The 15,209-nt window shown below is 48.6% G+C and overlaps 2 protein-coding genes across 2 annotated transcripts; one reads left to right on the forward strand and one right to left on the reverse strand.

The window, feature by feature from the left end:
• Window positions 1-3,303: 3,303 nt before the first annotated feature.
• On the reverse strand, window positions 3,304-6,348 carry LOC130515802 (cytosolic 5'-nucleotidase 1A-like). Its single transcript, XM_057016292.1, has 6 exons — window positions 6,147-6,348; window positions 5,840-6,007; window positions 5,097-5,226; window positions 4,863-4,985; window positions 4,501-4,685; window positions 3,304-4,420 (listed from the first exon to the last, which is right to left on the reverse strand). Exons 1-6 carry the CDS (start codon window positions 6,255-6,257, stop codon window positions 4,049-4,051), a joined length of 1,089 nt encoding a protein of 362 aa, XP_056872272.1. The 5' UTR covers window positions 6,258-6,348; the 3' UTR covers window positions 3,304-4,048.
• A 501-nt stretch (window positions 6,349-6,849) lies between these two features.
• On the forward strand, window positions 6,850-15,072 carry LOC130515801 (synaptotagmin-14-like). The gene is given in 11 exon segments (XM_057016291.1): window positions 6,850-6,942; window positions 8,256-8,303; window positions 10,497-10,564; window positions 10,752-11,134; window positions 11,137-11,718; window positions 11,873-12,004; window positions 12,103-12,359; window positions 12,434-12,871; window positions 12,978-13,158; window positions 13,388-13,444; window positions 13,766-15,072. Coding segments are annotated over 8 exon segments (2,241 nt in total). The 5' UTR covers window positions 6,850-6,942; window positions 8,256-8,303; window positions 10,497-10,564; window positions 10,752-10,857; the 3' UTR covers window positions 14,083-15,072.
• The last annotated feature ends 137 nt before the right edge of the window (window positions 15,073-15,209 follow it).

The raw sequence follows: 15,209 nt of genomic DNA on the forward strand, positions 1-15,209 counted from the left end.
ATTCAGCATTTTACTGGTTTCCCAGTCCTCCAGACTGTGCTGTTCTAAAAAGAAACGCACTGCTGCAAATGTTTCAGCCGTATGTGCTTAACATTCCGAGCCATTGTGATCTAATTTGAAGTCTGTGCGCGTCAGGACCGGAGAGGAGACCTTCAACTTGTCCTGAATTTTCCCTCCACTTGCATCATCCGGGTATGGCAGACCGGTCCATGCATCATGTCGTAAAGGAGCCAGACTGTTCGTGTCTCCGGGGGCATCATTAGCGCTGCATCCATTATGTAGGGATTCCACGCGCCGTGCGCATGCGTTTGCGACCCCACATGCAGCTTCCTGCCAACGCCCGGCAGGCTCGCAGGGACCCTCAGGGAGCACCCAGTCTGGTACCAGGGAAAAGCACCAAATCTTCAACCCATCTCTCCGCATAATTTGCTTGTTCCGTTCACTTTTTCTACTTTCTTCAGACCCTTCTCCACCGTGCCACCATTTCTCACTGTTTTCCAGTGAGGCTCAGGCCTCTGCCATGATATATGTGTTTAATAATATCTTTTCAATCTCCAGAGGAGCAAAAGGGTGGGAGCCAATTTAGAACTATCACCCTAAAGGGAGGCTGTCAGCCCGCGGCCAGCCAGAGGTAATGGTGCTGAAATTGATTCACGCTACCAGCTCAGAGGTGGAGATAATTGGTGTTGCTCGCTTGCTCAATGGTTTCGCCAGTCTTTGTCTCCCTGGCTTCTGCTGGTCGGCCCGAGGCCCTGCAGAAGGCCCGAGGACAGGAGAGCGCAAATGCTGATGATCAGCTCAGTACAGGAGGAAGTATTCCTCTGTGCACCTCTGCTCTGATGTGTTTAAAGACTGGTCTAATCACATCTTAGTGTATCTGTACTGTATATCCGCATGGCTTCATGGACACAGAGGTTTAAAGGGAGTGAGCAGCCATTTGGGCAGCTATCACAGAAACAGCACCGATCAATAACAGGAGGGTTTTGCAAGTGGGGGAAAATGGGTTTTCCCTCTGGATTTGGCTGCCGTACTCTTCCACCCTACCCAGTCACCCCCATCATGGGTTTACCAATACGGATTTTCAACAGAGCAAAAATGCACAGAAATCCTGGGAGATACTAGAGAAGATTCCAAAGTTGTGTTTTCTACCGAGATAAGGACACGATGCAAACAGGAAAAACTACAAGGTCAAGAGAGTGTAAACGTGGTGAATTTGTGGCAGACTTGTTGTTTATGGACCCACTCCTGTCCGGCCCTGTATTTTGTCTTATTGCAACAACATATCCAGGTTGTTTTAACTGCTGTACAGTAAATATGCAACTCCATAGCTCCGTGTTTGAAGCGAGCATGAACGCTTCTCCCACTGGGGAGGGGGACCAGCCGACCTCGATACATGTAATTATCATGGCACCAACCGCAGCCTCCTCTTCAACGGAGCCTGTCACATCGCCGCGTCTAACCGCAGCTCAGTCACAGTGGAACAGGGGGAGGAGTCTGCCAAACTTCTTCCACCGGAACTCATGACAGGAAAATATCAAACATCAAAGCAACTGCATGCTTTGATATTTCAATGGGGATAACTAATTTATGATCAGTGACCAATGTTCATCAGTTTTTTTTCCTGCACTAAGAGAGAAATTGGAGGTTCTAACTAGAAGAAGCTAGAAGAAGAAGACTAGAAGAAGCTTTTCCTTATACTAATGTAACTGAATTCTCCTATAAAATTCTCCATCGCTCTAACAGCACATAGCAATTGCTTGTCATATATCCTATAGTATTAAAGGTTGTGGCTAAATGATTACTCTAACTGTTGTTAAATGCTAACCTCAGAATGCCAACAGCAATAAAATCTGCTGCACGCCTATCAGATGGCTCCCTCTTAAAAATGTTGGTTAACATTCTGTGCATGACTCCGATTTGCCTCTTAATTATGATTCAAATGTTTTAGACTGCCAATCACGAAAATGGTACAGCTGAGAAGGAACACGTCTCCGGTGCATCCACGTGGAACGCCACAGCTAATTAGCTGGATATCAATTATCTCATTATGTTTAATAAATGCTCCCGAGATGTCCACATTACATGAAAGAAGGTTCCCACTTGGTAATAAATTACTTTTGGGAGCGTCTACCTACAAGTTACTGGTCACTAAGCAAGAAAACATATTTAGAGCAAATAGTGTGTCATGAAGATGAATGCAGAGGCGGAGAGACCATAGTTTCCATGGTTATTTTTGGCAGATTTCTATGTAGCTTCTTCATGCACACGCGTGCACACACCCAGTGGCAGCCAATTATAGAAACTCTGTGATGAGATTGCTCATGCTACCTTTGCCTCTAATCCTTTGCTATATTAATTATACCTTCCTACAAACCTACATGGTTCTTGTGGCATCAGCACCAAGTATCCATGGCAACAGCCAGTGGGTCCCAACTCTCAGGGATGCACATCCACACGCTGCAGCCTGCAAAGCCAGACAGAGACAACAACAACAAAAAAAAACAGCAGAAAGAAGCATAAATATCAAAATAAGGTGAAAATTAAATTAAAAAAACACACAAAAACCCGCACAAACAGGATTTAACGAAGCAGATGAATGTTGCTTCGTTAAGCATAAAGCACTTGCTTTATGTTTGTTGCTGCAAACATAAAGCAAGTGAGGTTCAGGCCACTAAGCTCATCAGCTTGCATTGGGTTCATTAAGATGACTGCAACATATGTATGCAGATTACAACATATTTTGATGTTGATGTCATCTGTGTTGTAATTAAAGGTTTAAAATGTCTTTTTTTTTGTTGTTTTTTTTGGTTTATTGAAATGTAAGTGTGAAGTTGCCTGCACCTTTCCAGTCTGTTTTGCTCCTGTCGTGGCTCTGAAATATCAGGGAAGACGATCGATGGTGCGAATGATCGATGGATCGCTGGAGCTGCACGTGTCTGCGGGGTCAGAGGTCACCGCTAGATCGTTGCTGCAGGACGAGGATGGAGCAGCTGGTCAGCGCTAGGAAACGCTGTCAGACTGTCCTCTTTAGGGCCGATGGAGGGTCTTCACCACTTTGCATCCTTCTGCCGCTCTGGCAGATTTCTTTGTACATGTTAAGATGACGTAGGGCTTCATCCGATTAGAGTTTACCCAGTTCACTCGCGAAACACAGAAAGCAAAGATATTAAAAAAAAAAAAAGTCAGGCGAACAGCGCCATCTACTGCCGAGAGGCTATTTAAACGTTAAGACGTGGAAACGTTTAAAAGTACCTCAAAAGTGATTTACAGGGATCTAACATGCACTGCTGAAGCTGAAAGAAGTGAGGGTTGAACATTTTATTTGTTTTACCACATGATTGCAAACTGTGTTATCCACTGTGGCAGGTCCACAATGTCCTGTGATATAAAATACAATCTGCAAACATATACAGAGGAATTGTATAAAAATACCATGACAGATTCTTGTGCTGCAATGTGCTACAGGAAACACGGTGCAAGCGGCACGAATTACTGTAAAGAAATGTAATACATGCGTAATACAGACTCATCCTTGTGCAGCACACGTCTGTAAATATGACGAATAAAACCGGGACGACCCTCATCAACAGCTTGAATACAGTGCAATTTACGTTCTGAAGTTATATAGTTTGTGCACATCAGCGGCAAATACAGGAGTGAAAAACTGTCCCTTTCAGAGCCTGGAACCATCCACGCAGTATAACCCAAACGTGCAAAATGCATCCAAGAAGCCACAAGAGTTTAGAAACGAAGGCTGTTCCTGGGTGAAAAACCTAATTCAGCCACTCAGCAGCTAAAACAGCAGCGATCATCTGATGTGTCCAAAACTCACCCCGAGAGCAACACACATAGTGTAGAAAAAGTGTAAAGAAAATGATATAAAGTTAAACATAACTGTGAAATAGAGGCTTGAATAAGTAAACAGATACATTAAAAGCTAATATTTGCTTGTATTTCTAATTTATTACCTAAAAAGCTATACATTACTGTATACCGTGGTGTTTATTTCCTATTGGCAGCAATGTGTAGTGTTTCTTTAACATTTTCACTACTTTTTTTCTGTTTTTGCCGGCTGCTCTATTAGTTTCCCCCTATGGTACTTCTGTCCGATGCCATAGGGCACGTGAGCAGATATGGTTCCCAGCTCTTTGGCCCCCTCGATGTGGAACATCTGATCATCAAAGAAGATGTGAGGTTTGATCTTCTGCAGCAGAGGCCCCTTCGGAGCCCCGGCCAGGAAAAGCGCCTCGTCGATCTCCAGGCCCCAGCTGCGCAGGGTCTTCAGGACGCGAGCGCCGGAACTGGCGGCGCTGCGGGACGTGACCAGGAAGGTTCGGATGGGACAGTTGATGCGCTCGTTTTTGATGTAGAACTTTCTCTGGAGTTTCCCCAGAGCCTCCAAGAAACACTTTAAAGGGCCCTGAGAGAGCCGACGAATTAGCCAGGTGAAATAGCTCAATGGTCACAAAGAGGGAAAGCGAACCGGACCGAACCAGTTACCTGAGCCAGGGGTTTGTTCTCAAACTCCTTCTCGTGTTCGAAGAACGTGTCCAGGCCGTGCTGCTTCACAATGACCTCTGACTCGTCGGAGAAGAGAACGGCGTCGCCGTCGAAGGCCACGCGCAGCTGCGTGTCGCTCAGCTCGTTCTCCGTTTCAGGCATGAACATCGTGGCTGCGGCGATGCCTGACACGACAGGAGCTTTGGTTAGTTCCCTCTAAACTACGGTCACATTAACCGTGCTCCTCTATGGTTTAAGGACAACAAGGTGCCATTAACCACAGACAGTAAACACATCACAGCCAGATGTTAACACAGCTGGAGGCTCCAGATATTTCAAAGCAGGCTTATGAGGCGTCTCACCTTCCTCGATGGCCTCTGTCACTTTCTGGGAATCTTTGGACAGGTACAGGTTTGTCATGTAGGCCTTTAGGTAACCTATGGGACTTTTCCCTCCAGTCATACAAAATCTCTCTATGGTCAAATCTGCGAAGCACAAATAAACCAAAAAAACAAAACCTCTGGGTTTATGGTTTCTAATTAGACGGCAGAAACATCACAGTGCGACTGCAGTTAAGAGCGTCTGGCGCGGCGTACCGTAGTGATTGATGCTGTTTATGAGGCGCACTCCCACCTGGGCGTGATTGTTGGTCATCAGGACGATGTCAAACAGCTCCTCGCTCTCTGGGTAGAACTCCCGCAGCCGAGTGTTGACGTTCATCAGCGCCTTTTTGATAGGAGAGAGCGGAAGACGGGACGTTGCCCCAGAGCCTTCAGACGCGGTGTTGCAAGACTAACCGCACAACGCGCTGAAGCAACACGTTTCCTAGTGTTTTCATAGTGAAAAAGAAGAGAAGTGGGCCAACGCGCTTCGGAATGTAAAGAACAAGAAGCTGCTCCTCCCCAGGGGGTGAGAGTGCTGCTCGCTGTGCTTGAGTTCGGTTTCACAACTAAAAACTTCCTCACCGGGTCTGAACATCAGCGTGTACGTTTGGTCTAACAGGAGTTTCCACATTTGCGCCCTGCTGAATTTTATTTTTTTTTTAAACCGACCACGTGACCCATGTGACTGCATACCTGCCAAAAAAACCTACCAGCCAGCAGTGGCAACCAACTGTCGGCCATCTTTGAACATCATATACATTTCTTATATGTGGCAGCAGGTCCAGACTTCACTGTCAACATTTCGGGTTGTGGTTTTTCCACAGTGGAGTTTTGTGTTACTGTGCTGAATCTCACTGTACCTGTCCCTACGTGGTGTTTTCGGGTGTTTTCCCTCTGGGGTGTGTTATGACTGATCCATACTTGAGGGACCACGCCCCAAATCTCAGGGGTCCTACCTTGACGAAAGGGAAAGCGGCCCCTGGTTTTAGGGGTTCGTTTTCATGCTCCAGCTGATAGGCCACGTACTTCTCCACCCCCTCTTCCTCATAGATCTTCCTCTCATGCACCATGTTGAAGAGGGTGCGCGACGAGACGGCGATGGTGACGGCATAACGGGGTTTGGGCTGCAACAAGGTGTGGGAAAAAAGCCCAACTTGTGAATAAAACAAAGAAAAACAAGTGCACAAGAAGACGCAACACCACAAAAGTACAGGCGACGGCTACACATGAACTTTAACGTGAGGCGTTCAGGAAATTACGCACGGGTCGCGGTTTTTGTGTTTTCAGGTTGTCGAAAAAAGCTTTGGCCGCCTCCCAGTCTTGCTCGTCAGCGCTGTCTTCGGATAGCGCGTCGTTTGGTTGGATGTCGCTCATGTTTCTAAAAGTTTCAAACCTTTACCAGCCTTCGAACGTGACAGCAAGAACCTGAAGTTTCCCGGAAGTGTGGCGCGGATCCACTTTGGTGGGCGTGTCCTCGCACTGTGACGTAAGAGGCAACGAACTTGACGTTGCGCCGGGTTGTTTAATTTTAAAGGGTCAATAAGTCGCTGATTAAATGACTGAAATGTCTGTCCGCAAGTGATGCTAGAACCCTCTATTAGTCCGCAGAGAGGAGACATTACTATGCTAAGTGGGTACAATACGGTAAAATTGTTAAAATGTGTTCTTTTGATTAGGATTTGATGAAGGAAAATAAACTCCCCGGGATCCCTTTCGCCCTTTTTAATTAAAGTATTATACGTAGAGAGCGCCACACCAACAAAATAAAGTTTAAATGGCGCATTCCCATGTACAGACATCAAAGATTAGAAATAAAATAAAGCTAAATTAATTGTCAATATCAGCACACACACGCCGGCTCATGAATGACCTCTCTCTCCTCCACCCCCCCCCCCTCCCCCACACTTGGTAGAGTCCGGGACGGAGCATCATGGCGATTGACGGTGAGTTCTTGGGTTTCTGCGGGACGTGCGTGAAACTTTACCGCGGACGGAATCACAAAACGCCGCCGTTTGCCTCCCGTGCTCAGCGGGCGTCGGGCCGCCTTTCTCATGCGTCCGTGAGTACCGCAGTGCTCCGGTTGGCGGGACAGCCAGGCGTGGAGGGGGCTGACGCTGACACCCGCACCGATGCGGGAATGTTGTGATTCCGTCACGTGCTCTTTTTTTGAAAAGTGATGCCGAAGCGACGATGTAAGAGTATTCGAACGTGCATACGCGAGATCGATCTAATTATATGAGCCTGGCTGCAGCCCCCGCGTGCACCATCCTGCGGAGCAGGTGTTTTAATTCACCGACAGTAGAAACGGTCAGAAACAGCCTCCATTGTTGGCCAGCTGCGAATACAGATGCGTGATCGATCGGTGCGCAGGGCAGCCATCGATGACGAAGGCGTCTGTGCGCGAGTTTACGAACCGGAACACGTCGGGCAGAGGGGGCGCGTGCCTCCCTGTCGGCGTCCCATCAGGGCGGACAAGGTGCGCCGTGTCACGAGCCGGTGAGCGCGCGCTGGCGGCTGCAGATGCGAGGCTCTGTGGGCTGACGTGAGCAGCAGATGTCAACATCAGGCGGCCTGGAGGCTCCGTTTTAAGAGGGGAAAGAAAAGTTATGCAGATTGTGGAAGATAAAATGAAACCTTCTCACAAATGCTACCGTAGTAACGGGTCGGCAGCACTAGTATAGAATAGAGCTGCTTTAATGGCATTGTATGCAATTAGATGTGAGCCATCTCATCAGCCATCTGACCTTTAGCCATATGGTGGTGTAAATCAACATCCTTCTAACTATTGCTGGAACCACCAGCACCAGAGGGAGCGTAGTGCTGGGCCAGAGTGGAGGGTCTGCAGGAGATATTCTGACCCTGCTCCAGAGGGAAGTGCTGCTGTCGCTGCTCCACAGGGCAAATAGGGAATTTAAGAGCGGTTAAAAACAGTAGGACTCAATTCATTTGATATCTAATTTTAAAAAAATTGCCACCGTATGCATGTTTAAAATAGAATCCAAAACAGCATTTAGTTGAGAGTCGTCAGTGACTGAAGTATTTCTCCCCCTAAACAGAGTTTCATATTATTACCAAAGTAGAGGGAGATTGTCTTAAGTGGGAGTAAATCGGATGTCTGGGGCCCACAATGGCCATTAATAAAACATGTTTCTTGTAATATATATATATATATATATATATATATATATATAAAACATTTTTTGGATTTAAAACTAGAGTGGAATGAGCCAGTAAATATCAGACGTATCAACTCAACATGCTTTCACATATTAAAACCAACTTCTGACGTTCATGTGAGGTTTGACTGGCCGTCTGCTGAGGTCCGACCATGTGGAGTCACACTTTAACTGCAAACTTCTCTGTCTCTCCCAGGTGGGGGGAGGAACTGCGGTGTTCATGAGCTCATCTGTGCCAGGCGAGGTAAGTTCACGCCACAACTGACCCCCTACCTGGACTCATAGCTGCCTTTTTGTTCATCTTCATAGCCTGAATTTGAGCCAGGATTAAATGTGCACCGGCACGCGCTCCACCGCACTGACTAAAACTTCCATTATCGCTGTGACTGTTCACTGAATTTGGGCACGTAGGAAGTGTTTCTGAGCAGGCTGCAGAACCTGCAGCATGTCCCTATGAATTATGCACGCCATATCAGGTTTTGGGTTCACTTCAGCAAAAGAAGGCAGCCGTGTGTTCATGATTTATTCAGCGTGGAGGTATTGTTGCGTATCAGAGGTCCTTGTGTAAGCAACATTTCCTGATTGCCTACCTACTTTTTAAACGAGCGTGCCCTACAAATGGCAGTCGGCTGGGATTTCCATGTAAAGTTCCTTTGAAAAGTTAAAATGAGACAGAGCGAGCCGTCTCTCAAAGGCCGGCTCCTCTCTCCAGTGTCTGGAGATCAAGGATCCAGTTACTTCAGGTGTTTGAATTATTCAGCCGGTGTTGACAGTTACTACGCAGCGGCGTGAGGGAAGTGTCGTCCCACCGTGAGGTTCGGAGCGCTGAAGCTGTCCGTTTGGACCCGAGGCTTCCCCAGAGGTCCTTCGGGCTCAGCGAGCTGTCGGCAGTTGCTGCGTGGGCCTGTGAGATCCATCGTAAGGGTTTTATCACATGTGGGATTACTGCAGAACCTTTAATATTAAATGTGTGAAAGAGATTATTCGCTCTGTGAAGGTAAGCCTCTGCTCCTCGTCCGTTCCCCTTATCTCCTTCCTATTATGCTTTTGGAGGTCCTGTGGAATTCATCATTTTGGCAGGTTGCAGCGGGCGGCGGCGCCGTTGTCTCCAGGGGAGTCTGCCCGTTTCCAGGATGCTTCCCGATGCGACGCCTCCGTTTATCCTAAGTTTACAAGCCTCTAACCAGCCTGACCAGCCACCATGTCTTCAATGGCTGTTTTTAGAATGAACACATGCTAACAAACACATGTCACAGCATTTGGCCCATGTGTGGTTCATTAGACACGTTGGCTGCTTATGTTGCCCATCCCTGCATGTTTTCCTTTCCTTAAGACTGACATATTTATTCACCATCAATCAGCTAATTAACGAATTTGCAGTTGGAAAAAAATGCGCGTCTCGGTCCACATATAACAAAAACAGGCACGATAGGGTATAGAAGGAAAAATCTAATTTTCAGGTGCAGGCTGACGTCAAAGAAGCAATTAGAAGAAAAAAAGCCGATTTCCAGTCATGGGATGTCAGATTTTGGTCAAATGTTGCGGTAAATAAATGCTTCTAAGGCCCAGTGATTTAGCGTCTATTACAATCAAAATTGTTTCAAGGCGCTTTCCAGAATTCCAGGGCCTGACCCCCAACAAGCAACAGTGGCAAGGAAAACCTCCCCTTTAACAGGAAGAAACCTTGAGCAGGGCCAGGCTAATGTAGGGGGACCCTCCGGCTGATGGGGGGGCTGGGTAGAGAGGAGAGGAGAGGAGAGGAGAGGAGAGGAGAGGAGAGGAGAGGAGAGGAGAGGCAGAGATCATAGAAATACATTAATTACATTAATTATTTTAAACTGCTGGTCTGTCAAATTTCCCCCCCGGAAGACACAACTGACGGGTCAAAACAGGAAATTTGGTTGCTGCTGTGCAATGCTGATTTGATCATGGAGGCTGAGGATGGCTGGTAGTTTCTGAGCAAACCCACCATCTCAGAATATTGGTGCCGATTATGGCAACTGGCTTCATCGTTGCTGTGAAACACTCTAAAAACCATAGGCCTCTGCCGAGGGCGGTTTGGCCCCTCCGAGTAATGTACGGTCGCTTTAAGGCCTTTATAAAAATAGTACATTATCATCTCAGTTCAGCGTGCTTGCATGTACGGTTGGCCTAAATACGCTGCTGTCTGGTGCGCCTTTGAAATGGAAAAATAGAGCAGCGGTTTAAAGCACGTCAGCTCACGTTCCCCTGACTCTCTAACAAGGTTCCTATCATCAGTTGAAGTTATTTTTGGTGTCAAAATAAACCAGTCTAAAAAAAAAACAACCTGTTTTTCTTTCCCCCTTTTGCCTTCCCTCCCCCTCTTCTCGTCCCCAGTCTCTCCTGAGCTTCTGGGCGTCCTGTCCTCCATTGCGGCCTTCATAGCGCTGATGGCTCTGTTTTTTCTTTACCTCAGTAACAAGCTGTCAGTGGAGACTCCCGATGAGCTGTCACATCTCAGCAGCTTTAACAACAACCAGCAAGGTGCTCACACACCAGCATGGCTCCACACACACCCACCCACAAGCCACTGTTAGGAAAGTTATACATTCACTGTAAAGGATGTTGTGACAGTCAGGGACAATGGGGCTATCTGTGCTGAAAGAGGGAGGAGTGAGATCTCTGTCATCATAAAACATCATGTAATCTGCACTGTCTTCATAATGTTTAGAGTGTCGCGCTGTGATGTGTGTGACTCGCCATAAGACCCACGTGTCTTAATGCCTCTGATGAGCCGATCTATTGATTGGCACGACGACAGCGCCCCCTGCTGAGGCATGGCCTTCTTCAAGAGCTTCCAGAACAACCTCCCGTCAGTCAACATTTCCTCAATCTTGGACTCGGTCTCCAGCCGGGTGGACGACCTCGCCAACGCCGTCAGTGACGTCACCTACGCTGTCAGTGATCAGCTCACCGAGCAGGTCACCACCATTATCAGCAAGGTGCAAGATGAGGAGGAAGGGGAGCACAGCGGCGCCCAGGAGTCCGTTTGCACCGCCACCGCTCAAGAAGGCAAGAGCAGCAATAAAAGCGTGTGGCAGAAATCGGGGCCGCGGCTGAAGACGGCGCCCAGGCAGACCACACCCCCAGTCAGCTGGAGTGGGAGTGGAGGGACGGATGCTGGCGAGTTAAGAAGACCGAAGCCGAGTTAGCCGAGGAGGAGAGAAGGAAGAAGGAAGAGATGGAGCTTCAGGAGAAGAGAGAGCAAAGGAGAAAAGAAAGGAGGCAGAAGCAGCTGGATAAAGAAGCCATGTCACAGAAAACAAAAGAGGAATCCCAAGAGGGACAACCAGAAGATCCAGCGGGTGAAGATGACCAGGAGAGAGAGACGACCGATGGCAGGGACGACAGAGACCGCAGAGAAGCTTCTCAGCCACCTGGTGTTGAGAGTGACAACCGTTTATGTCAAGAGAGGACCGAAAATGAAGAGGAGGAGAAGGCGGAGGAGGAAGTGAAGAAGAAGCATCCCGGGGGAGGAAACCATGACAAAGAGATTTCTAAATCTAAAAAGAAAAAGTCAGAAAAGAAGAAGGAGAAAGAGAGGAAGAAGGGCTCAAAGAAGTCAGACGAGTCATCTGATGTGGAGAAAAAGAAGGGGAAAGGAAAGAAGAAGAGTAAGAAGAAGAAGGACATCAGAGGTTAGAGGGTGTGCTGCTTCACTTTCCCCATCTGGGCCTCCTCAAATATTTAAACTCTTCATCTTCCTGCGTGCCGCTTTCATGCATCTGCAGCTGTGCAGCCTAAATTGTTCCACGGTGCACGAACATTGAAGTCTCTGCGTTCTCTGCTCAGAGGGACTCGTGTCGGAGAGTGAGGAGGACAAAGGTCCCGAGGCTGCGGTCCAGCAGGACATGGCATCAGCCTGGAGCAGCAAGGAGTCCGCTGAGCAGGGAGGCTACAGCAGTGAAGCGTCCAGCGAGCATGGTCAGTCCACAGAAAGTTCCCAAAAATGTCCTCACTTTACCGGTTGAATCTATTTTTCACTACTCAATACGTTAATGCTAATTCTGTACAACTATCAGCCAGCAGCATCCGGACCATTAGAAAGGGCCCCTCCCTCAATGAGTCGCAGCCTCCCCCCTATCGGGACGATGGCGTCGCCCTGCGCGCTTCTCGTTCCCGCTCGGGGGGAGGCGTCAAGAGGGGGTCGTCCCCGCGTGGCAGCGACAGCCCGCGCTGCTCCAGCGGCGCCAGCGTGGACCAGGACGCGGAGAGCTACCTCAACAAAGGCTGCGAGGAGGACATCCCCAGCGACAGCACGGCCGTGGTGGGACCAGAGGTCAGATCCGTGGAACGCGCGCTGATATTTTCCAGCTCGGCTTCTTTTCTTCTGACCTTGTGCGTGTCGCTCAGGATGGTTCCGGTCTTCAGCTTCCAACGGCCTACGAGCCGGAGCCGCTGGGGAAATACGGCACCCTGGACGTGGCCTTCGAGTACGACTCCAGCGAGCAGTATTTGGCCGTCACGGTCACGGCGGCCACGGACATCCCGGCTCTCAAACAGACGGGCAACATCGCCTGGCAGGTGCACCTGGTCCTGCTGCCCACTAAGAAGCAACGCGCCAAGACCGGCGTGCAGAAGGGCCCCTGTCCCGTCTTCACGGAAACGTTCAAGTTCTCCAGGGTGGAGCAGGAGGCGCTGGGGGACTACGCCGTTCGATTCCGTCTGTACAGCATCGGGAGAATGAAGAAAGAGAAGGTCCTGGGTGAGAAGGTCTTCTACCTGACCAAGCTCAACCTGCAGGGCAAGATCGCGCTGCCCGTGACCCTGGAGCCGGGCTCAGAACTGGCAGTGAGTGTCTAAACTCCGCCTTTGCACCGTTTACTTGAATGGCAAATAGTGATTTTCACCTTTGGAGCGTCAGCACTGTTAGCTAGTCAAATATCTTCCTCGCCAGGGTTGCGGCTCACTGGTGAGCGTGTCTCGCAGTGCTGGAGCTCTGTCCTACCGCTCCTCGGAGGACACCTCATTACCAGAAATCCTCCTGGGTCTCATCTACAACTCCGCCACCGGGCAGCTGTCGGCCGAGGTCATCAAGGGAAGCTACTTCAAAACAGCGGTGTCGGATAAACCCGTCAGTACGTACGAACGGCTTCGGTTTTTATTTCTCTGTGTCACGTCTCAGCTTATTCTGGGGCCTTCAGCAGACCCTGCAGGGTCACCGCTGTGAAAAACCTAAATGAATCTCTCACAGCTTTTCCCCAAACATGGCAAATCTGCTGTGAATCCTCCATTTCTAATCCACTTCTCCTTTCCGCCTGTCTCGTCTCTCTCTTCCCCCCTTGTGTGCTGTGCTGTGTGCCCCAGACGGCCTTTTCTGTTGTGTGAAACACTTTGTAGGAGGGCAGCTTTATATCATAAGAGGTAAGTTGGCAATTATCGACTGACGACTGGGTTTCTGGGTTAATATCCACATTCTAAGAGAAAAAGGCACAAATTCCAAGCACTGATCTCATAGCACCTCACATTTGATAATATGAAATATTCTCATTTGTTAGCTTGAGCTGCTATAACCGAAATAAATGTATTTTAAGATATATAAGAGTATTCTGATGTCCATTTCATGCAAATTGATGTCAAAGTGAATAAATACTTTGTGGTAAAATGGAGCGTCTGCTGCTGTTCCCGCGTCCTGCCACTTGGTGGCACTCTAAATCTCCCTTTATTTGTCCCCTTTATTTGCAGACACCTATGTGAAGCTGACAATGTTGGACTCCAAAGGCAAAGAGATGTCCAAGTGTAAGACGGCGGTGTGCCGCGGCCAGCCCAACCCCACCTACAAGGAGACGTTCGTGTTCCAGGTGGCGCTCTTCCAGCTCTCCGAGGTGTCGCTGGTACTGACGGTGTTCTGCTCCCGCAGCAGCATGAGGCCCAGGGAGAGGCTGGGCTGGGTCTCTCTGGGCCTCAACAGCTCCAGCGAGGAGCAGCAGGCCCACTGGACAGAGATGAAGGAGGCCGAGGGTCAGCAGGTCTGCCACTGGCACACGCTCACCGTCACGTAAGGTGGCGAGCGTTTACATCAGCGCGCGACCGCGAGCGTGTCGGGCGCAGGTGCGAGGACAGCGTCCACTGCCATGCTGCATGATTACCCTTTAACCCGCCATGGATGGACCCCACCCGCAGAGACGACCGACGCCGTCCGTCGGACTGTGTCGTGCTGCATGTCACAAGCGTTTACAGAACACTTCCACACTTTTCCTGGGACCAAAAAGAAAAGTCTGATCCTGGAACAGCAGACTCTTCTGGGCTTCAGCTGCCACCAGCAGACCACGGAGACTGTTACTAAGGGCTGACGACGCGCTGCAGCTATGCTTCCAAACAGCCCCCCCACCCCCGCAAAACTGCTCCATTCATATGAAGGCTCAAGATCAAGGCTTCCGTTTGAATACAAGTCTAACGAGGCTACACGCAGCCGACTAGAGTGCACGTTTGAATAATTGAAGTGGGGGTGGTTCAACAAAACAAAAAAAGTCTTTCTTAGAAGTTGGTAAAAAGGGATAATTCTTAGTCAAAAGGAGATTTTGAAGATTTAATTAAAAAATTCCCCTCCCCAAAGTCATAATTCTGTGATTAATAAAGTCTTTAAAAGAAAGTAGGACTAATTTAAAAAACTTTTTCATACTTTATATTACTTTTATTTCATTCGGATGACTGTAGCATTTTAAAAAGAGAAATAAATTCCATTACTTGAAATAGGACGAATACAAGTCGGGGAGGGTCCGACCAGCATGACGTCATGCTTGATTTGTTCATTCATTTTACATTTAGTGTCACTTATCAAAGTGTTTTGTGTTGACAGGACTGTGCATGTGTCCTGTGAGACAGATTCTCATGTCCATTCATGCTGAACCACAGAGCTTCCTGCTGGGGGGGGGGGGGGGATATGCAATAAAAATCCAGCTCTTCGCCACAGCCAGCGCCGCTACGGTAACCGGGTAATCGATTCCTCGTTCCAAGTTAATGGAGATTCAATAAAAATGTAACGGTGTAAAGGTGTCCTCATTCCAAGGAGATGTTTGACCTTCAACGGTGGGGGGGGGGGGGGGGACAAACGGATCAGAAGAAAATGCCGAGAAATAACTGGAACCACGTCCTGCTAATCACCATGTGACAGACCGCCATTTTGGCT

The sequence above is a fragment of the Takifugu flavidus genome, chromosome 19, assembly GCF_003711565.1.
Source record: "Takifugu flavidus isolate HTHZ2018 chromosome 19, ASM371156v2, whole genome shotgun sequence".
In the NCBI taxonomy this organism is placed as follows: domain Eukaryota; kingdom Metazoa; phylum Chordata; class Actinopteri; order Tetraodontiformes; family Tetraodontidae; genus Takifugu; species Takifugu flavidus.

Excerpts from the sequence above, each read along its gene's own strand:
- LOC130515802 (XM_057016292.1), bottom strand. The coding sequence starts at position 6,257 with ATGAGCGACATCCAACCAAACGACGCGCTATCCGAAGACAGCGCTGAC. Across the intron at positions 5,227-5,839 it reads CCGCTTTCCCTTTCGTCAAG|GCGCTGATGAACGTCAACAC; the intron begins GTAGGACCCCTG and ends CCTATCAAAAAG. Across the intron at positions 4,986-5,096 it reads AAACAGCATCAATCACTACG|ATTTGACCATAGAGAGATTT; the intron begins GTACGCCGCGCC and ends TGTGCTTCGCAG.